This window comes from Scyliorhinus canicula, chromosome 19, assembly GCF_902713615.1.
Source record: "Scyliorhinus canicula chromosome 19, sScyCan1.1, whole genome shotgun sequence".
Lineage (NCBI taxonomy): Eukaryota > Metazoa > Chordata > Chondrichthyes > Carcharhiniformes > Scyliorhinidae > Scyliorhinus > Scyliorhinus canicula.
In genome coordinates, this window is record NC_052164.1 from 100,239,616 (window position 1) to 100,263,359 (window position 23,744).

At 45.4% G+C, this 23,744-nt stretch overlaps 1 protein-coding gene across 2 annotated transcripts in view; it reads right to left on the reverse strand.

The window, feature by feature from the left end:
- Window positions 1–23,744, reverse strand: part of pdzd3a (PDZ domain containing 3a) — a 61,421-nt gene that overhangs the window by 29,718 nt on the left and 7,959 nt on the right. The window contains exons 1-2 of one of the 2 annotated variants that reach the window (XM_038779731.1): window positions 10,135–10,242; window positions 5,982–6,009 (exon numbers count right to left, since the gene is read on the reverse strand). In XM_038779731.1, coding sequence (XP_038635659.1) covers window positions 5,982–6,009; window positions 10,135–10,189 — 83 coding nt within the window. In that variant the 5' untranslated portion in view covers window positions 10,190–10,242. Of the gene's footprint in view, window positions 1–5,981; window positions 6,010–10,134; window positions 10,243–23,744 lie in introns of those variants that run through there. The other variant, XM_038779732.1, reaches the window with a different exon arrangement.

The window sequence follows — 23,744 nt, forward strand, 5'->3', positions numbered from 1 at the left end:
TGCCAGGTATGTGGTCAAAGAACTCAAGCAAGTTTGTGAAGCATTACTTGCCCTTCATAAAACCACGCTGACAATGGTGGATTAAGCGTGGACTTTCCAAATGTTCAGTCATCATCTCCTTAACGATTGATTCCAGCAATTTCCCCACCACAGAGATCAAGCTAACTGGTCTATACTTTATTACTTTTTGCCCTTCTTCCTTTTTGAATAGGGGTGTCACATTAGCATGTGTCTAATCCACCGGGACCTTTCCAGAATCCAGGGAATTCTGAAAAATCATAACCAATGCATCTACTATCTCTGCTGCCACCTCCCTTAATACCCTAGGGTGCAGGCCATCAGGTCCCGAAGACTTATCTACCTTTAATCCCATCAGTTTATTCAATGCCGTCTCCCTAGTGATGGTAATTGCACCAAGTTTCTCTGCATTATCTGCAGTTCACGGAAATGTTTTATTATCCTCTATTGTGAAGACAGAGGCAAAATATTGGTTCAGTGCTTCTGCCATCTGTGTTCCTCATTATTACATCACTAGTATCGTCCTGTAAAGGGCCAACATTTACTTTAGCTATTCTCTTCCTCTTTATAGACTTATAGAAGCTTTTGACATCAGTCACTAATCTTGTGCTAGTTTCCTTTTGTAGTTCATCTTAGCTCTTTTGATTGTATTTTCAGTAGCCTTTTGCTGAACTTTAAAGTTCTCGCAATCCTCCACCTTACCACTAGCTTTTGCCAATTTCCCTAAGCATGTGCCCTGTGGTTCCTGACCCTCCTCCCAGTGGAAGCAGTTTATCCTTAATTATTCCTCATTATTTTTGGCCTCCCTGACTCTATAAGAGATGAGTGCGATGTAGGAACAATAAGGATTGAACCGCACGCAGATTCATGAACCCCAGGGACGAGCTCGGTGGGTTGCACATATGAACTGCTCCTCAATGCAAGTTCCCAGCGGATGAGGCTCCACACCAGAAATGAAGAACATGAGAAACCGGAGCAGGAATATTCGGCCCCTCAAGCTTATTCCGTCTTTCAGTAAGATCGGGGCACACTTTCCTGCCTGCCCCTTACAGCCCTTCGACTCCTTTGTCAGTCAAAGGTCTGTCTAACCCAGCCTTGAATCTATTCATTGATTCACTCTACTGCTCTTTGGGGAAGAGAATTACAAACCCTGACGATCCTCTGAGAGAAGATATTCCTCCTCGTTTCCGCCTTGAATGGGAGGAACCTTATTTTCAAATTGTGCCCCCAGTTCTAGATTCCCCACCTGAAAAAGTTTCCTTCAGTGTTGTACGGAATTATCAGCTGGTTGGAGGGGAGGGGGTTGGGCAGAAGGAGACTGAATAAGTCTCCGAATGGGGTGGGACTGAGGGGCACCGAGTGTCGTGGGACTGATGCACTCTCAGTGGGAATGTTACAGCCTTCTGGACTCAACATTGAGTTCAACTATTTTAGCTCATAACTTCTGACCCCCCTTTTTTTGTGATTCTTTGTTGGTTTCTTATTTTTTCTCTCAAAGAACAAAGAACAGTACAGCACAGGAACAGGCCCTTCAGCCCTCCAAGACTGTGCCTGTCTCAACGAAAACCACCTGCACTTCGGAGTCTGTTTTCCTCTATTCCCATCCTATTCATGTATTTGTTTCTCTCCTATTCCTTTCACTTTGCTTTTGGACGGCAGCTATTCAGGAGCCTGACATTCACACCTCCTCTAGGAACATCTTTGGTTTCTTGTTCCATTCCCACTCCCTTTGACTCTGCATGATGAAATTGTTTGTCATTTAATCTCTTCTGCCTCCACCCTATCATAAACATTCCCTTTTGTTCTTCGCACCCTCTCCCTTCATTCTCTCAGAACCTCTTACATTTCTAACTTTCTTTACTACGGCCATTATCACCTTCTAGAACTGGATAACAAGCGACTTTGCCCTTGTGCTCACTCCTCGCACACCCTTGCCAGGAGAAAGGACAGCAACAAATAATCAACAACGCAATCACGAGGGAGTAAAGTCCAAGATTATTGAAGAATTGCAGGATAATAACACTATATATGTTGCTCAAAAAGACCAAAGCCATGATAGGACCACCTCACGGATGCCAATGAACGAAGCGCTTCACTTCCAGCATGCCATCATCCTGACCCTTAAGGAACCCATAACCTAGGCCCGAGCCAGGGATGACTCGACACAATAGGCCACCTCCATTACACATGACGAGCATTGAGAACAGGTTAATATAAGATGAGTGGTCGAGAGAAGTGGGGGGCAGGATACACGGTGCTCCATCAAATCTGAAACGCCCATCCTCCAAACCAAGATACTAAAGCATAGCAGCTAATTTTCAAACTCAATCAGGATCTCACCTCCTACTTCTTGCCAGGGAGCAAGCTCACATTGTGGTATTGTGCGAAGCAAATAATGGCATGATGGGAAAACTAGTCAAGTTTCTTGGTACAATGAAATTTAAACTGACTTCGCATAACCTAAGGCACAAATACAATCAGCCAAGGTCAACTTGACCCGAAAACTTGCTGACTCTAAACTCGGATAAACTCAGTCGTCATACCCCAGAGCAGTCTAAATACACAAGATAAGTTAGAACTAGTTTCTTTCGATACGTAAACAAGTCTGCTCCGTTTCTTAAACATGCGACCAAAAGACAAGATAATGATATGAGACCCCGAGTCCTCTAAAGGTCAGCAAGGTGACGCCAGTTTAATGATTATTACTTATGTTTTACTTTTGATCAAATTCCTGACCAAGCTGTATTCACGTTATCTTGATTTTATAATGTATAAATGTTTTTTGTAATGGGCGGACTTAGAAAGGAACCAGCAGTTTGTAATTGACTGCCTTCCGACTCCAAGTTTCAGCCATACTGCTAGCAGTTGTAGTTCGTAAATAAAGCTTAGTTTTGCTTACCTAACGAACCATGTTGAATCTTTCTATCACAGTCCAGAAGCGGGGAAAATATTGATTACGGCACACGGATGCTCCCTGTTCAGTCCCCACCTCTTGAACCAATCCGGATAGATGACACACCGTGCAGCAGGATCTCAACGAACCGAAGGTGGGCCCTTACCAGGGAAAATGCACTATCGAATACAAGGGTTCCCGCCTGCACCTCCACCATTCTCCCAAGAATACCTCGCAGTTCCTCATCAAAGTGAGCTTCAAAGACCATAGAGCCAAGATCTTCATCTAGAACAACATTCTTAATGGCCACCATCATCCCGATGCACACAGCACCGCCAAGGAGTAAACCTGCTCACCAGCAACAACACTGCAAGTGGGCTCTATCTCAGCCAACTCTGACCACTTCAGTCAAACAAAGATTCTCTACGATTTAATTCGGCTCCTCCACAAAACTCCAATCAGGGTCATCCAGTTCCGATGAAAGTCACAGACCTGAAAGGTAAACTCTGTTTCTCTTTCCGCAGATGCTGCCAGATCTGTTGAGTATTTCAGCATTTCCAGTACCTGCAGTAACCTGGCTTTGTTTAGGTGAAGCGAGTTTGATGGGCACTGGGTAAGCGAGACTGGTGAGTAAAAGTGGCGTGGGTCTGATGGGACATTGGGTGCACAGGACTAGCTCAATGTCATACAAGTTCCAAAGGACAGGATCTAATCCAGTGTCCCAACCAATCTCCACAAGACTTGTTGAGCTCTACTGTGGGCCCCAAGTGCCGGCAATCCCAAAACCTACTGGCTCCATTTGAGTGAGGTCGTGACCAAGACTGGATCTTCATCGCTGGACCTGCATGGCCCCGGCATTAAAACCAACCCATCAATTTTCAGCATCTGTCGCATCTCCAACCGAAACCCCTTTATCGGATTAATTATCGGATTAATTACAGATTTGTATTTTCCTGTGCAGTTGGCCGGAAGGATAATGTAATTACATCGTCAATTTACATTCAACAGAGTAAACTGAGCTGATGATATTCAATTAGATTAGGTTCAGGTCGGATTCAGTTGCGTCTGGTCAGGATGGCAGGTACAGAGAGAACAGGTTATTGAATCCATAGTGAACGTGCAAGAAGCCTCTCACAGCTCAGTCCGGGCTCCAAGTGCGATACAAGCCATTTCTAATGAGAGGGCAACAGATTTTCATGCACAACACTATTCAGTAAGCCAACAACAGCTGGGCATCTTTAACGTAATAAACATCCCAAGGTCCTAGGTGGATTGGTCCCACAGCAAATATAAAATATATTTTGACAATGGGCTACATAAACAGCATGGTAGCACAGTGGTTAGCACTGTTGCTTCACAGCGCCAGGGTCACAGGTTCGATTCCCGGCTTGGGTCACTCTGTGCGGAGTCCGCATGTTCTTCCTATGACTGCGTGGGTTTCCTCCGGGTCCTCCGGTTTCCCCCCACATGTCCTGAAAGACGTGCTGTTAGGTGAATTGGACATTCTGAATTCTCCCTCTGTATACCCGAACAGGCACCAGAATGTGGCGACTAGGGGATTTTCACAGTAACTTCATTGCAGTGTTAATGTAAGCCTACTTGTGACAATAATAAAAATTATTATTAGTAGATATTAGGACAGGTGACAGTAGGTTTCAAAGAGCATTTTAGGTGAGGAGAGAAAGGTGGGGAAATGGAGGTGTTTCAGGAGGGAATTCCCCAACCTAGAACAAAGGCAGCTGAAGACTAATTGTGGAGCAATGAAAACTGGTGACGAGCAAGAGGCCTGAATGAAAGGAGTGCATTCATCTCAGAGTGTCATTAGATTGGAGGAGGTTAGAAAGATGGGGATGGAATTTTAAATGAGGGTGAGAAAATCGAGACATGTTGCTGGATTAGGAGCCAGCGCAGGTCAGGTCAGTGAGCACAATGTGTGGTGATGATTGAATGGGAGTCAGTCGGAGTTCGGACATGAGCAGCAGTAATTTGAAAGAGCTCACGTTTATGGAGGATGGAGATGGGAGGCTGATCAGGAGAGGGTCAGAAGAGTCCAGTGTGAAGGTAACTAGGTTTGCCACAAACAGATGAGCAGAGAAGTGATTCTTTGGTTGACGATCATACCCTGAGGATGCCTGGTGGCCTGGTCATTGACGACATAGCAGCATGGACTCTGAGTGCTGACACTCCATTTGGTTGTGAGGGACATTCCCAATTCTGTCCTTGCCTAATGTGCCCACACAACTCTCTAAATACAAAAACAAGCTGGATACATACCGACAAAGAAAGGGTTGGAACATGAGGAGGGTGTAGGTCGGATTTGTTTTAACTTCAAGAACAGCCAAGTCACTGGTCATTTCTGATAAGGACGTAAGACATAAGCGCAGGAGTAAGCTGTTCATCTTCATCAGACCACGCTGAACTTTTGCCTCTGTTTCACTTTCCTGCCTATCCCCATATCCCTTAATTCGCTTTGTGTCCAAAAATGTATTGATCTCAATCTTGATATACTCAATGATTGACCATCCACATCCCTTTGAAGTAGAGAATTCAAACAATTCACAGCCCTATGAACAAAGAAATTATCCTCATATTATTCCCAGTTGGCCAACCCCTTACCCTGAGACTGTGACCCCTGGTTCGAGACTCTTCAACTATGGGAAACAGCACCTGACCACCTATCTGAGGGGCTGGTTTAGCTCACTCGGCTAAATCGCTGGCTTTTAAAGCAGGCCAGCAGCACGGTTCGATTCCCGTACCAGCCTCCCCGGAGAGGCGCCGGAATGTGGCGACTAGGGGCTTTTCACAGTAACTTCATTGAAGCCTACTCGTGACAATAAGCGATTTTCATTTTCATTTCATTTTCATCTTGTCAAGCTCTCTAAGAATTTTATACATTTTAATGAAATCGCCTCTCATTTTTCTAAACTCCAGGAAGTTCGCCGATTGTGCAGGGACCCATGCTCTGTGAGAGACGACTAAGTTATCTCACACTCTGAGCTAATCATTGACGCAAGCTTTGGTGCACTGTGCTCTTGAATTGGCACCTCATTAATGAGGAATCAATACTTACGGGGATAATGCTGCTCTGTCCTCGATACCTGCAAAGAGAAAGAAAATAAATTAAGAATACTTTGCAGCACCTTACCTGCAAAGATCGCTGCTTTTAGGTGCTTGTTTTTGATGGAACACCATTGAGGGGTTGAATGGTTTCCTGTTCCTATATTGCTATAACATCTCAGTGAACACCCGTTCCCTTGAAATAATTGACAGAATCGGATTTATCTGGCCTTGGCAGTGACTGCTACACGCCTTGTTGATTCCTGACAAGTTGGCTGAGGTTTACCAATACGAATGTCAAAAGAATTGTGCTCCTGACCCAGTACAAGGTACAAAAGGTTCCTAGTACCCATAAAACAAGCCGGATATTCATGTTGCACTGCTAAAGCTTACATTACTGAACCGACAGCAATAAAGAAGCAGGGTGCGAGTGTGTGTGGATATTGTGTCAAGCATGCTGAAGAGAAACCAAATCAAAAGACCCTGGAGTTGAAGCAAGTCAGGGGAGTCACGCCTGATTTGCACAGTGCGAATGACCAGCTTGGGGCCAATCACGCAGGAACACACAAGCCCCAGCCAATAAGGGTGGGGCCCTGGGAGCAGAACCCTGAGCAGTGTGGACCAGGAAGCTGAAGTGTAAAGACTGTTGTGTAGTGTTCTGTGCCTGTTATTTAGCTGTCTTTGCATATCATCATCAAACCCCTTTATTAACTACTAGAAGCCTCTAGCCCAGTCTCGAGCCACCAGATTGGCGACAAGGTAAAGGTTTTTGGTTGTAGCCGACAGTCGCCATGAATCGAGGGGGGAAGGAAGGAGCAGTTGAGAAAGTAGAGAAGCTCCAGCAAGAGTCGGAATCATTTAAACCCTGAGTGGAAATGCCCATCATTGGGAAACTAAACCCATTTTTGACCAAGGGATTGAGGATTGGAATCAGTGTATCGAATGGCTCCATGTTTTTTTAGTGCAAACGAGATCAGAGGTGAGGATAAGCAGGAGGTGATTCTGACAGACTGTGGGCCCCAGACCTACAATTTGATTAGGAACCTCATGTGCCCAGAGGCACTCAACCCGAAGACCTTTGACCAGATGGTGAAATTGGTCAAAGAGCATTTGAACACAAGGTCTTTAATTATCCTCCAACGTTAAGTTTAACTCTGCCGTTAGGAACCATGAAGATCTGTCTCAGCCTTCATAGCCAATCTTTGCCAGCTTGCTGAACACTGAGATCGGGACTGGGCTTAATAATATGTTGATTTGTGAGACCCATAACTTTAATATCCAGAAGGAGCTTCTGGAGGGGACCACAATTACATTGGAAGAAGCGATCAAGATGGTTCAGGCGAAGGAGTGTGCTGAAAAATGCTCCACTGAGTTCCAAGTGTGGCTGAAGGGGAGGTTAAGCAAGTATGGGGCGGTACGGCCATGGGCTCTGCGGCAGGATCAACAGGCACAGCGGAGAACCAGACAGGATCCTCTGCATCGGACCAGAGTCAAAGGACCAGGAAACATTTGGGGCGTCATCCGACATTGGAGGTGGATTGTTATTGTTGCGGTGGAAGGTGGGTGGGGTGGGTGGTGGACTGCTATCGTTGCCTCAGATGATACGTCATGTTTTGGATTTTCTGTGTTTCTGATGTAACCGAAGGGGACACATCCAAGCATGTTGCCATGTGGGACAAAATGGGGCAATGCAAAATACAACACAGCAACAGTATTCCATAGCACCACTGAACACATGGAGTACAGCTTTGAAGGAGAATATGCAATGTATTGATTGAACTATGCGGCATGGGTAGGGGGCCATTGACAGATTCCCCCGCGGCAATTCTCCAAGTGTAACTGGCCGAGTTCCCGATGGCGGGGGTCTCTCATCGTCCCACCAATCGGGAACCCAGCGTGGCGGCTGTGGACCCAGTTGGGGGGCGGGTGGATCCTTCACCAGGGGGTGGGGGGGAGGGCTCACAGACGGCCAGGCTATCGATCGGGGGCCACCGATCTGTGGGCGTGCGCGATCTTGGGGGAGGTGCCTATCTTTTTGATGCCGGTCCGCAGTGTGGGTCCACCATGTCGCGCGGGGCGGGTGACGCAGGCTATTGGCGTGCGTATGTGCGGACCTCCGACCGGAAGTGCAGGGCTCCGTATCGGCAACCGGAGCTGCGAGGAGCACTCCGGGGCCCTGCTCGCCCCCTTTAGGTAGGAGACTCACTCTGGACTTTCTTCAGGAAAGTCCAGAGTTATTCGCCCTCGTTTTCACGCTGGAGTGGGGACATAGCCCCATTATTGGAGAATCCCACCCATGGTCTTTAAGCTTGAAGAGCACTACAGCCAAACTTTCCACATACACCTGGGAAATTTTGAAAATCTTGGAATCGACAATACACCAGTGGCCTACAGAGGGCAGGAGGTCAATCTGTCTTTGGGTCTATCTGATGGGAAGAGGCAGGTTACAGAAGATTAGGCACAATTAGCTCGAGATTTTCAAATATCCAATGGTATCTTCCAAGATGTCCTAAGGAGGTATGAAGACATCTTCCATAAGGAACTGGGAAGGATTAAGGGTGTCAAAGTCATAATCTACATCAATCCAGATTTGACGCCCAAGTTCCTCAGAGCTAGATCAGTGCCATATGCATTACATCAGAAGGTCGAAGCAGAGCTAAAGAGATTGGAAGAGTTTGGCAAAGTCAAACTGGTTCAGTTTTCAGAGTGGGTGATGCCAATTAAACCAGATCGTTCGATAAGGATTTGTGGGGACTGACCATAAAAGAAGCTGCTCAGGTCGATTGGCCTCCGATTTCCCGAATCATGGACCGCTACGCTAGTCTGGCAGAGTCGGGGGGGGGGTTATTTATTCAAAATTGGAACTTAGCCACGCCTGTAAACTAGAGTTGGATAAGGAGTCTCAGAAGTTCACCACAATCGCTACCTACAAAGGCTCTTCCAATATACTACACTACCATTCACCCTATCTTCCAGTGCACAATGGAAAATCTCCTCCATGGGAATACCCACGGAATGGTTTACCTTGATGACATGCTGGTCACCAGCACCACACCAGAAGAGCACATGGCCAGACCAGGAAAGTATTGAAGAGGTTTCAGGATGCAGGGGTCCACCTAAAATGTAAAAAGTGTACTTTCCATACCTCGGAAGTGAAGTACCTAGGATTTCACATTGATGCGACCAGGTTGCAACCCCTGGAAGAAAAGGTCAAGGCCATGTGAGACATCCCTCCACCCAAAAATGTCAGCAAGCTTAAATCCCTCCTCGGGATGGTACATTATTATGGCAGGTTTGTTTCGACTTTCGCCACAACGTTGGCACCATTACACCAGCTATTAAGGAAGAATCAGCGGTGGCGATGGAGAGAGCCCCAAGCGGAAGATTTCCGAGTTGTGAAGTAACATTTCAGTCTTCAAACATCTTGGTGCATTTTGACCCGGCAAAATTCAAGGGTTAAAAAATGATATCGTCTGGGTGACGTTCTGAGGCCCTACATCACTCATCAGGGCACGTTGTTACGTGAGGATGGCGCGATGATGCGGGGATCACGAGTGGTCGCCCCACCTTCGGCCAGGGGGCCCCCCTTCAAGAGCTACATAACATTGAGGTCCTGCCTGACCCTGGCATGGTGAAATAAAAAACTTTTGTGAGGGGGGGGGGGGGGGGGGCACGGTAGCACAGTGGATAGCACAGTTGCTTCACAGCTCCAGGGTCCCAGGTTCGATTCCCGGCTTGGGTCACTGACTGTGCGGAGTTTGCACGTTCTCCTCGTGTCTGCGTGGGTTTCCTCCGGGTGTTCCGGTTTCCTCCCACAGTCCAAAGATGTGCAAGTTAGGTGGATTGGCCATCATAAATTGCCCTTAGTGTCCAAAAGGTTGGGTGAGGTTACTGGGCTACGGGGATGGGGTGTAGGTTTGGGCTTAGGTAGGGTGCTCTTTCAAGGGCCGGTGCAGACTCGATGGGCCAAATGGCCTCCTTCTGCACTGTAAATTCTATGATTCCATGAATCTATACCTCAGCTGAGAAGCGTCCTCCTTCCCATTATGTCAGCAGTAACCACCTTTAATTATCGAGCTCCTGGCCCCCCTCATTACGCTGGTAGCTCTGGGGACCATCTTTAATTGGACAGCGATCCCAGCAGCGACCTCTTAATTAGTCCCCACCTGCAGAATGCCGTTCTGGAGTCCTGCCGTACGCTGGAGGAGGTTTGGCTCCCATTTCAGTTGGTTTCACATTTGGTGGGACTTCATCCCTGGCTGGAGAATTCAACTGACTGTTCCTAGACGTTACTTTTCAACTTATTCACTTCAAGTATCGGCCATGCCCTCTGGTTCGACTCTTCTGGACCAGATAAAACAGATATCATGGTCTAAAATATCTAGTCCCTTTAGGTATCTATAAATGACAATTGTACCACCTCACAGATTAATGTAGTCTTCACCACACAAAGGCCATTCAGCTTAACTGGTCCATGATGATGTCTTTGCTCCACATAAGCCCCCTCTCGTCCGACTGCACCTCACCCTGTCAGCATACCCCCTTCTATTCCTTTCTTCCTCATCTGTTCATTTAGCTTCCTCAGCACATCCAATGCTATTGAACTCAACCAGTCATTGTGGCAGCGAGTTCCACGATCTCATCAGTGTCCTGGGAAGGAGAAAAGTGCTGACAACTGTAAAATGTGAAAGTTTCTGCAAACTGAGAAGACTGGACAAAGAGGAACTTTGATAGACCACAGGACGTCACAAATCGATTCTCAAGATAACGGTCAAGGACCGCAAATATGTGCTTCCCTACTGATTGAATAGTAATTCGTGAAGATGTGCTTTGTTAGTGATTGGATATTGTAATTTGGCAAGCGTATAGATGTTGTAATTGGTGAAATATCACATTTATAGTGTTGTAAGTAGGGATGCTAATTGTATTAGATTAAAGATAATACATTTCATCTCCATCTTTGTTCGGTATCTGTAAATTACATTTTAGATAATCTAGATATATAAGACCTGATGTAATATATTATTTGGAGAGCTCATACGCTATTTTGTGGATGCGACTCCCCTGCATATACTTGAATAAGCTGGTGGAAGAGTACTCCATGTGTCTGGTCAGTTACAGGAAAGGAGAGTTGGATAATGTAGCAAAACCAGACAATCTCAGCAGATTTGACAGCATCTGAGGAGAGAGAAAGGAGCTAACATTCCGAGTCTGGATGACTCTTTGTCAAAGCTAACTAGGTTCTCTCAACACTCCTGAATTTCCAATAGGATATATTTGTGACTATCTTGTATTAATAACCCCTCGTTCTGTTCTCCCTGGCAGATGGAAACATCTTCTCCCAGTCCTCCCCATCAAACTCTTTCATAATTTTATAAACCCTGTCCTGCCACCTCTCAGCCTCTGAAGAAAAGCGTCCCATCGGCTCAGTCTTTCCTGCCAGTGATAACCTCTCAGCTCTGGCATCATTTTACTGTCAAGTTTCAGCAAATAACGCTCCTGTGAAGAGCATTCAGACATTCTATTATGTTAAAGGTTCTATATAAATGCAAGTTGTTGTAAATCAGAATTTGAAACAGTCCCAGTATCATCATTTAATTTCAAATATTGGTCGGCTTTATCAGAAAAATTGAGACCTTTTGAGGGCAGATGAAGGTCCGAGGAGGAAATTCTGCTCCGAATCTGCTGCACGGTTGAGAAAACGTATTGACCAAAATTTTCAGTCCTTGTTCCCAGCCGGGATTTTCCGACCCACCGAAAGTGAATGGAGTTTTGGCTGGAACGCCAAATTTTCCATTCTCACTCGCTATTGGTCCCACCATGGACAAGACTGGAGAATCCTGCCCATTGTTACAAATATTAGGTTTCAAAGTTTATGTTTTGGGACCGTCTGTTTAAAGTAAAATGGCACATTGCAGCGATCATGTGACCTGTTCTGCATTTTGCCTGATAAGCTTGAGACGTTTAAGCTGGCGGGGAGGGGTGTTTGGGGGGGGGGGGGGGGGGGGGGGGGGGAGAAGGCTGTCTTACTGGGAAGAAGGTGCAAGATGTTCACACCTGTGGACAATGACAAGGGCAGCCGTGCTGACAGTGGCTAGACTGTTAGCTTCGAAGCCACTGGGAGTTGTTAGGATTGTCACGTTTCCCAACTGGTTATACTTTTGGTCTGCATTGGAGCGTTGCTTTGGGCTGCAGTATAGTGTTTAAGTTGGAGTTTGATGACTGAGGGAATTTAAGGGTTAATTTCTATCTAAAGTCTAGTCTTTAGTTTAATAATTAATCAAAAGTTGCTGTTTGACTGGAAGAAAGTGAATCTTAGGCCAGCTTTAAAACAGGATTTATACGGCCTCTGTTTGCAACTACAGCTAGTTAATTAGATAACTGGCTTAAACAGGCTTTCACAGGCTAGATTCAAAGAGTATAAAAGCAGGCCATCTCACAGTGATTTTATTTGTACTGCTTCACTGGACTGCAGTAGAGTGCTTAAGTTAGAGTTTGGTGATCGACGAATTTCGGTGAGGAGGGAACAAGGTGATCGTTCGAGTACTATGGGTGTGGTCGGGTAAGTATTTAATACTTTTATCACTTATAGTTCTTAAGGTCTTATTTTGTGGTCTATATTTGATATTAAGTACCTGCCAAAAGGTTGAATTCAAAGCGTAAGTCATAGCAAGAGAGCTAAAACCACAATGTACACTTCCTGCTCTATGTGGGAAGCCGGGAACATTTCCAGTGCCCAGGGTCAGCATGTGTTCAGGAAATGTCTCCAGCTGCAGCTCCTGGAAGCCCGGGTTTTGGGACGGCGGCTAGGGCGTCTGTGAGATGGAGAGTATCATAGCATGTTTAGAGATGTGGTCACACCACAGGCTAAATGTCCACGGGTAGGAAAGGAATGGGTGACCACCAGGCAGAGCAAGAGGACTAGGCAGGCAATCAGAGTAGAAAAATAAGAATATATCAGATGAATACATGGTTGAAATGTTGGTGTGAGGGGGAGAGTTTCATATTCCTGGGGCATTGTGCAATGAGAGTGGAATAATTGGCAATCTAATTGTGCAGGGGCCCTTGGGGATGAGCGACCATAATATGACAGAATTCTTCATCAAGATGGAGTGTGACGTAATTGTTTCTGAGACTAGGGTCCTGAAGCTACGATGGTATGAGGAGTGAGTTGGCGATGGTGGTGGTTAGGCAAACAGACAAAGAGCAGATGGGTGAACTGCAACAATTATTTATTCCTGTCTAGCACAAAAGTAAAACATGAAAGGTGGCAAACCATGGCTTATAAGGGCAATTAGAGACAGTATTTGATCCAAGGAGGAGGCATACAAATTGGCCAGAAAAAAACAACAGACCTGTGGAGTGGGAGCAGTTTAGTATTTAGCAAAGGAGGAATAAAAGATTGATTAAGGCGGGAAAACAGAGGACAAGGATAAGCTTGTGGGGTGGTTGGGGCCGGGGGGGGGGGGGGGGGGGGGGGGATAGAAGTTTTTATCGGTAAAAAGGATAGGTGAAGACAAATATAAATCCCTTACAGTCAAAACCAGGGGAATTTATAATGGGGAACAAAGAATTGGTGGGCTAACTAATTATATATTTTGGTTCTATCTTCATAAAAGAGGACGAATATAACATAATAGAAATGTCAGGGATCACAGGGTTTAGTGACAGGGAAGAGCTGAAAGAAAGCAGTATAGTACGGAAATGGTGTTGGGGAAAGTGATGCGATTGGAGGCTTATAAATCCCCAGGGCCTGATAATCTTCATCCCAGAGTACTTAAGGAAGTGGCCCTAGAAATAGTGGATGCATTGGTGGTCATCTTCCAAGATTCCAGAGACTCTGGAACAGTTCCTACTGATTGGAAGGTGGCTAATGTAATCCCACTATTGAAAAAGGAGATAAAGAGAAAACAGGGGATTATAGACCAGTCCACCTGATGTCGGTAATGGGGTAAATTATAGAGATTTTATAGCAGAGCACTTGGAAAATAGTGGCAGAATTGGACAGATTTACGAAAGGGAAATTATGCTCGACAAATTTACTGCAATTTTGTAGAGTTGACGAGGGGGAACCAGTGGATGTGGTTTATTTGGACTTTCAGAAGACTTTCAACAAAGTCTCATGTAAGAGATTAGCATGTAAAATTAAAACACAGGACATCCGGATGCGCGTTGCAGGTGAAGCATGCACACGCGATATCTCCCCCAACATTCTTACTACCCCCTTTAATGACTCCGCGAATCGACTGCTGATACCGCGGAAATCACTGTAAACGAGCAAGCAACAAATTTCTTCCAAGAATGCAAAACAAAGTAAAGAATTTTAGCCAGAAAGCTTTGACTGATATCGATACCTCTGCCAATTCGGACGCAACTAAGATGGCGGCCGCCTATTCCTTGTTCTTTTAAAAAAATAGATTTAGAGTACCCAATTCATTTTTTTTCCAATTAAGGGGTAATTTAGCGTGGCCAATCCACCTATCCGGCACATCTCTGGGTTGAGGGGGTGAGACCCACACAAGGTGCACATGTTACAATGGTCAAAGGGGACTTTTTAATGAACAAGAGGACAAAACTGGTCACATCAGCTCAGGCACCAGTCTGTTTCCCCATTTATTTCCCAGATTCATGACTCCTCCCATACCCTCATACTGACTTTCTGATAATAATCTGACCTTCACTTCCTGTTACAGTAAACTCTATATATCCCATCCTTTGCTGGATGACTCGACAAAATCTATCTTCCTAAATAATATAGCCATGATGTGGAGATGCCGGCGTTGGACTGGGGTGAGCACAGTAAGAAGTCTTACAACACCAGGTTAAAGTCCAACAGGTTTGTTTCAAACACGAGCTTTCGGAGCACGGCTCCTTCTTCAGGTGAATGAAGAAGTTCTTCACCTGAAGAAGGAGCCGTGCTCCGAAAGCTCGTGTTTGAAACAAACCTGTTGGACTTTAACCTGGTGTTGTAAGACTTCTTACTAAATAATATAGACATCCCTTCTGTAGATGCAGTCAGGAGTAGCGATTTAGACAACTGTGTGCACCTCGATAACGAATTGCATTAAACTGATGCAGAGCAGTAAAGCCCCCATATCCAGATGGTTTCTCTATTGATTTTTACAAAAGGTTCTCCACTCAGCTTGCGCCCTTGCTGCTAGACATGTTCCATGACCCATCGTCTCATGGCTCCTGACCTTCTACATTAACTCAAGCCTCCGTTTCACTTATACTGAAGAAAGACAGGGACCCTGAAGAGTGTGTCTCTGATCGGCCTATCTCCCCAGGCCAGGTGCACTGTTTGGAGCCATGTCTCCTTGATGTGAACTCTTGAAGACCAAACTGGCTTTGTAAAGGGTCACCAATCATAAAGGGTCACCAATTATCTGCAACGTTCACCACCTCCTCAACAGTATACTTTCCCCAGCTGCCTCGACTGACCCAGAGGTAGTTGTCTGTCTGGATGCGGAGAAGACTTTTTGACCGAGTGGAATGAGATTATTTGTTTACAACCTTGGGTAGGTTGGAGTTTGGCCAAAAATGTATCTCCTGGATCCGCCTTCTTTCCACCTTCCCTAAGTGAACACTAACTCTTCGCATTCGGAGTAGTTTGAACTGGTCAGGGATGTCCCCTGTCTCCACCACCCTTTACTTTAGTGATAGAACCAGTCCAAAGATGTGCGGATTAGGTGGATTGGCCATGCTAAATTGCCCGTAGTGTCCTAAAAAGTAAGGTTAAGTGGGGGGGGGGTTGTTCGGTTACGGGTATAGGGTGGATACGTGGGTTTGAGTAGGGTGATCGTTGCTCGGCACAACATGGAGGGCCGAAGGGCCTGTTCTGTGCTGTACTGTTCTATATTCTATATTCTATAACCTTTATCATAGAATCCCTACAGTGCAGAAGGAGACCACTCAGCCCATTGAGTCTGCACCGACCCTTCAAATGAGCATCCTAGCCATACCCACTCTTCGCCTGCAACCCCCCCCCCACCCCCACCCCCACCCCCTCATTCCCGTAACCCCATTACCTAGCATAGAACATACGATGCAGAAAGAGGCCATTTGGCCCATCGAGTCTGCACCGACCCACTTACGCCCTCACTTCCACCCTATCCCCGTAGCCCAATAACCCCTCCTGACCTTTTTGGTCACCAAGGGCAATTTATCATGGCCAATCTACCTAACCTGCACATCTTTGGACTGTGGTGGGAAACTGGAGCACCCGGAGGAAACCCACGCAGACATGGGGAGAACATGCAAACTGCACACAGATAGTGACCCAAGCCGGAATTGAACACGGGTTCCTGGCGCTGTGAGGCAGCAGTGCTAACGACTGTGCCACCATGCCGCCTATACCTTAAAGTTGTCCAGACTGCTGAAGGGCATCCTCCAGGATGGTGCGGGTCATCGTGTATCCTTTTATGCTAATGACCTCCTTTTATACATTACAAATCCTTTCCCTGTGTTGACAACGTTACGAACATTCTCAGCAGCTTTGGCTCATTTTCCGGCTAGGAACTGAATATTAACAAAAGCGAGTGTTTTCTAGTCAACCCCAGCTCCAAACAATCCCGCCAGGTGCTCTGCCATTCCCTGTATCTGGTGCCAGCATTCGCTACCTAGGTGTCAGCATAGCTCATTCGTTCGTGACCCTTCATAGAACAAATCACTCAAGCCGGTTGCCAAAGAAGGTGGAAGGCCACCGCTGGAATTGGCTACCTCTCCTTCGCTGGGAGAATTCATTCCATAAAAATTAACATTCTCCCCAGGTTCTTATTTAATTTCCAATATCTCCCCATCTTCCTGCCAAAATCATTTTTTTGCCATGGTTAATAAGCTCATATCCTCGTTCATCTGGGCGTGCGGACCCCCTATAGCACGCAGAGCGATACGCCAGAGGGGGTCTAGCTCGTCGTAATTTACTGTATTATTACTGGGCGGCCAATATCCAAAGAATCATGGCATGGTATCATGACCAATGTCCGCCATGGAGCCTTATGATAATAATAATCTTTATTATTGGCACAAGTAGGCTGACATTAACACTGCAATGAAATTACTGTAAAAAGCCCCTAGTCGCCACATTCCGGCGCCTGAGAGGTCCTGTAGTTCCCACAGAGGGAGAATTCAGAATGTCCAATTCACCTAACAGCACGTCTGTGGGAGGAAACCGGAGCACCCGGAGGAGACCCACGCAGACACGGGGAGAACGTGCAGTCTCCGCACAGACAGTGACCCAAGCCGGGAATCGAACTTGGGACCCTGGGGCTGTGAAGCAACAGTGCTAACCACTGTGCTACCATGCTGCCCTGGAGGCACATTCCTGCTGCTCATCCTCTCTTCCTGTCTTGGTCTGTGCCCCACTGCCCTTTTCCTCCATGGAATTGACTTCAAACCCCGCTGTGATACCCACTTTAGGAATATGGAATCAATTTTGTCAACACTTTGAGCTTTCCAGTCCTTCCCTACTGGGCTCTATTTGCAATAACCACTTGTCTTTGCCCTCCATTGTCAACTCAGCATTCGCCTTGTGAATGGGGAGGGGACTCGTGCAGATGGGAAATTGGCCAGTTTCAGCGAGCTCCCAGGCAAATTTAATTTACCTAAATCTAGTCTCTATCAAGTCTGGGTTTTGTCTACTCTCATTTTCCATCATTCCCTCAACCACCCCCAACTACATTGTTGGAGAGGGTCCTGTCTGTGCCCCAAACCAGGAGTGTTTCTATCTCAAGATTGTATGATCTCATGATATCCCGGCCCTTCCTTCTCCGCAAGGCGAGAGGAGACTGAGAGCTGAGCTTGGGCTCAGCCTCCCGGGCGAAAGGCTGGAGGAGGACCTATCAGGGGTCAACTCCACATCCTCCTGTGCTCAGTTAAGCTTAATTAAGTTTAAAGTCCTGCATGGATTTCACTTCACCAAGGCCAGAATGAATGGGTTTTCCCCCAATACAGACAACAAATGTGACAGATTCTCGCTCGGCCATGCTGACCACACTCATGGTAGCATTGTGGTTAGCACAATTGCTTCACAGCTCCAGGGTCCCAGGTTCGATTCCGGCTTGGGTCACTGTCTGTGCAGAGTCTGCACATCCTCCCTGTGCGTGCGTGGGTTTCCTCCGGGTGCTCCGGTTTCCTCCCACAGTCCAAAGATGTGCAGGTTAGGTGGATTGGCCATGATAAATTGGCCTTAGTGTCCAAAATTGCCCTTAGTGTTGGGTGGGGTTACTGGGTTATGGGGATAAGGTGGAGGTGTTGACCTTGGGTAGGGTGCTCTTTCCAAGAGCCGGTGCAGACTCGATGGGCCGAATGGCCTCCTTCTGCACTGTAAATTCTATGATATCTATGATATATTCTGGTCCTGTCCAAAGCTGTTCAGCTCCTGGTCAGCCTTTTTCGACACACTCTCCAATATTCTAGACACTGTCCTTTATCAGCCATACTCGGAATCTCCCCACACCAACCAGTTTCATTAAGATTGGAGCAGATATATCGCATTTGCTTCATTAATAGCTCGCAGGTGGATTTTATCAACCTGAAAATCCCCCAAGTCACCCAATGCTGCACCCAGGTTGGATGACTGGGATGTCCTTTCTATACCTGGAGAAGGTCAAATTTGTCATGAGGGGTTCAACTGAGAACATTTTTTGTAGGGGCTGGTTTGGCTCACTAAGCTAAATCGCTGGCTTACCAAGCAGGCCAGCAGCACGGTTCGATTCCCGTACCAGTCTCCCCGGACAGGCGCCGGAATGTGGCGACTAGGGGCTTTTCACAGTAACTTCATTGAAGCCTACTCGTGACAATAAGCGATTTATATTTCATTTTCAGATGGCAACAATTTGTCTCTTTCTTTATAGAATTAATTACTGTCAATTGTTAAATTTATTGTTTTCTTTTTGTACATTTTATGTTGTATATCTGTTTCTGGGGCGGGTGGGGGTAAACTGAATCTATGACTATGCATCATTCTCTGTTTCCATGCTCCTTTTCCCCGTTTGAAAACCAATAAAAAGATGTTTGAAAAGAAAAATTAAAGCGCGTGGGATTAGGGTTAGTATTGTGAGATGGATAGATAACCGGGCCATTTTTCCGAATGGCAGACCGTGAATAGAGGGGTGCTACAGGGTTCTGTGCTGGGACCCCAGCTATTTGCAATATATATTAATGATTTACATGAGGGAACTGTAGTGATCTCTATATGTGCATGTACACAAGGGGTTAATGTGTAATCAGTAGCACCACATGATCACTAGAGGGCCAGACCAACAGGAGTATAAAAGGCAACCACATTGGGTCTCTGGCTCTCTCGGGGATGCACTATGACCAGGGCAATAGGAGAGTAGTTCAGATGGCGAGTGGAGTTATGTATAGTTACTGTAGTTGGATCTTATTAACCTTATTACTAGTATCAAAGTTAAAGTAAAAAAACTCATGCAATTATTGTTATAGTTACTCAATAAACCTTTTGTTACTACTGGATGAGTTTGAGACTTCTTCATCGAGATTCAAAAGACCTCTTCATTAGCCAAGGATTGAGTAGCCCATGTTACCTACCGCACAGGTAACAAAACATGGGACCAGGCTTGTTGGCTTTAACAGAACTAGTTAGATTAGGTTAGACAAAAAGAGAAGAAAATTCAGACCGGATATTCGACTGTGGAAGATTTTGCAGCAAATGGATCCTCGATGACTAACTATGGGACTCATTGGACCTCTGGGGCAGCTGGAAACAGCCGGTAATTTAAGTTTTAACTGGAAAAGATTTGACCAGATATTCCAAATATTTATCGCAGCTAATGATTTAAACACCGTCTCTGACGCAACAAAAATAGCCCTACTACTCTCAATAGGAGGGCATGAAACTAGAGAAATTCATAATTGCTTTAATTACTTAGAAGGTGAAAACAACACCAAACTGGAATTAATACTCAAAAAAATTTGATGAACACTGTAAGAGTCAGTCTGGAGAGATGCGGGAAAGATTTAACTCTTGTCATAAACGCCAGAGAAATGGAGGGCCCATCACTGATTTTATCACAAATCTCAAGTTAATATCACAAGGCTGTGATTATGCTGATTTCAGAGACACCATGATAATGGATCAATTAATTTCTGGACTATCTGACAAAAATTTGAAGGAAGAACTTTCACACGATAAGTATCTAACTCTAGAAACTGCTATACAAAAATGCCTTGCTTATGAACAAAAACAAAATCAATACTGTGAGTTTTTACAAACACAGAATCAGTATCTGGAAAACAGAACCGGTAAAAATGGCGCGACACTCACCACGAGGCAGCGGCAGGATCTCACTCGATGTAACAGTGCTATTTGATTGGCAGCCACCTTGAGCGAGAGCGTTACGGCCAGTACGCACATGCGCACTTCTCAAAAAGAAGGAAAATGGCAAAATACACTCCAGAAGCCGCGCATGCGCAGTTGCAAAAAGAGCGCTCAGTAAAGGAAACTCGAATTGCGCATTCGCAATCTATTCCTACGCATGACATCACGAGCGTCATGACGTCAGAGGACCCGGACCACGCCCACTTAAAAGGGAAATGCACGAAAATGAACAAAAAGACATTTAAAGCTGCAAAACCAAATTTTCTTACATCAAAAGACGGAACAATGCCCGAACTTACACCAGCAATAACCTCCACAGCACCCTGGCACAATAGTTTGCACCACCCAAAGAGGAGAGCACAGTGATTTGTTCATTGAAGAATACTACTCAGAAGATGATTTCTTCATTGGACATAGAAAGAACAATGACAAATCCGAAACAAAAAATAGATGATTTGTTCATTGAAGACTACTGCTCAGATATGGATGAGTTATTCGGAATTGATGATCATTGCATCAGCAACACGGTTGAAATGCTCAACACGACTCTACTCACGGTAGATGAATCCAATACCATGATGCCATGGCAGATCGTCGATACATTGGATGACAGCAATACCCAAGAAGAAGACGCCACACAGAGAGCACTGATCAACTCTACAGCGAGAACACTGCACAACTCCACAGAGAGAGCAATGACAGACCCCATAGCGAGAGCAATGACAGACTCCACAGAGAGAGCGATAACAGACTCCACAGAGAGAGCAATGAAGGACTCCACAGAGAGAGCGACACAAGCCTCCACAAAGAGAGTGACGCAAGCCTCCACAAAGAGAGCGACGCAAGCCTCCACAGACAGCTCGGTGACAGACTCAAAAATGGAAGCAAGCAAACACTCCATAGCGAACGCCATGCATCAACAAGACTATGAAAGTCTACCAAGCTCACGTGAACAACAAAAAGACTATGACAGTCTACCCAGCTTATTTGAGCCACCAGAACCCAGCTCATTTAACCACCAAGAAGACACTGAATGTCTACCCACTGTATGTGAGACAAGTGACAAAGAAATCATAATTCCCATACAGGATGTGCGGGATCACAGCGAGACCGACATATCTCAGCTCGTCTGCACAGAAGCACTCAACAATCTGAGGAGGGCCACTCATGAGCCCAGAGAGACCACGTTAATTGAAATCTTGAAGATTTTGACTCCAGAAGAGGAGCACCAAGACCCACAAGAGAATGAAATCGTGAAGATTTTGACTCCAAAAGAGGAGCACCAAGACCCAAAAAAGAATGAAATAGTGAAGATTTTGACTCCAAAAGAGGAGCACCAAGACCAAGAAGAAAATGAAATTGTGAAGATTTTGACTCCAGAAGAGGAGCACCAAGACCCACAAGAGAATGAAATCTTGAAGATTTTGACTCCAGAAGAGGAGCACCAAGACCAAGAAGAAAATGAAATTGTGAAGATTTTGACTCCAGAAGAGGAGCACCAAGAAACCAATGATTCAAGTGAAACAGAAATGACTCTAGAAGAGGAGTACCAAGAAAGCAAAGAAGAGGAATCAAATCCACCACAAATGACTGATGTCACCAACATCAATACAACATCAGATCATTCTCACAATTCTCAAGAAGAAACCCAATGTAACAGATACCAGAAAGGACACTGACACCAATAACTGTGACAATGACTCAAATCATCCACATGGAACACTTATTGAGCGCAACAAGAACAACAAACACCGCAAGTCGCACAGCAGAAACAAGAACAACAACAGCAATAACAAAAACAACATGCAACACAACAAGAACAACAAAGACAACAAGAAGCATAACAGAAACAACAAGCACGACAAGAAAAACAACAAGAACGACAACGAAAACAACAAAAACAGAAACAACAAGCATGACAAAAACAACAAGAACGACAACAACAAGAACGACAACGAAAACAACAAACACAGAAATGACAAAAACAACAACAATGAAACAATGACCTATACAACATGGTACAACTCTGCATATGAAGGACAATGCCACAGCACACTGCAAAACATGACAAGACTACAAACATTCCAAGGCATGACCGAATCTCACAAATTCACATCTACACCAGAACAAGCAAGCACGCCAGCTTTCAAGGCAGATGACACACGAGATCAATACCGCAAGCATAGGAAAAAGTCCAGGTAAGACGACAAAGATGACATACAGAATCAATGCCGCAAGCACAGAAAAGTCCAGGTCAGACAATGGTGTAACACAGAATCACTATCACAAGTATAGAGAGAAAAAAAAGAGTCTAAATCAGACAACAAAGTGATTCGACCATTCGAACACCTCATGATGACTTGATGGTCACTTAAACACAAGAACACTGACGATGTTCACAAAGAAATAACAACATCAACATCACCACTTCAACAACAGAAGATGAAAACAACTCAACCGAAACATTCATAAAGTTTGGACTCACGGACTAACTCATTGATTTTATGCAATGCATTTGCAAACTGCATCCATTATGTTTGTTCAATTTTCTTTACAACAGGCAGAAAATATGTAACACGAGAAAAAGGGGGATGTAGTGATCTCTATATGTGCATGTACACAAGGGGTTAATGTGTAATCAGTAGCACCACATGATCACTAGAGGGCCAGACCAACAGGGGTATAAGTGGAAAGTGTGAAAATAGATAAGTCCCCTGGGCCGGATGGGATTTATCCTAGGTTTCCCTGGGAAGCTAGGGAGGAGATGCTGAGCCTTTGGCTTTGATCTTTAAGTCATCTTTGTCTACAGGAATAGTGCCAGAAGACTGGAGGATAGCAAATGTTGTCCCCTCGTTCAAGAAGGGGAGTATAGATAACCCCGGTAACTATAGACCAGTGAGCCTTATTTCTGTGTGGGAAAAGTCTTGGAACGGTTTATAAGAGATAGGATGTATACTCATCTGGAAAGGAATAATTTGATTAGAGATAGTCAACATGGTTTTGTGAAGGGTAGGTCGTGCCTCACAAACCTTATTGAGTTCTTCGAGAAGGTGACCAACCAGGTGGATGAGGGTAAAGCAGTTGATGTGGTGTATATGGATTTCAGTAAAGCGTTTGATAAGGTTCCCCACGGTAGGCTATTGCAGAAAATTCAGAGGCATGGGATTCAGGGTGATTTAGCAGTTTGGATCAGAAATTGGCTAGCTGATAGAAGACAAAGGGTGGTGGTTGATGGGAAATGTTCAGACTGGTGTCCAGTTACTAGTGGTGTACCACAAGGATCTGTTTTGGGGGCGCTGCTGTTTGTCATTTTTATAAATGACCTGGAGGAGTGCGTAGAAGCATGGATGAGTAAATTTGCAGATGACACAAAAGTCGGTGGAGTTGTGGACAGTGCAGAAGGATGTTACAAGTTACAGAGGGACATAGATAAGC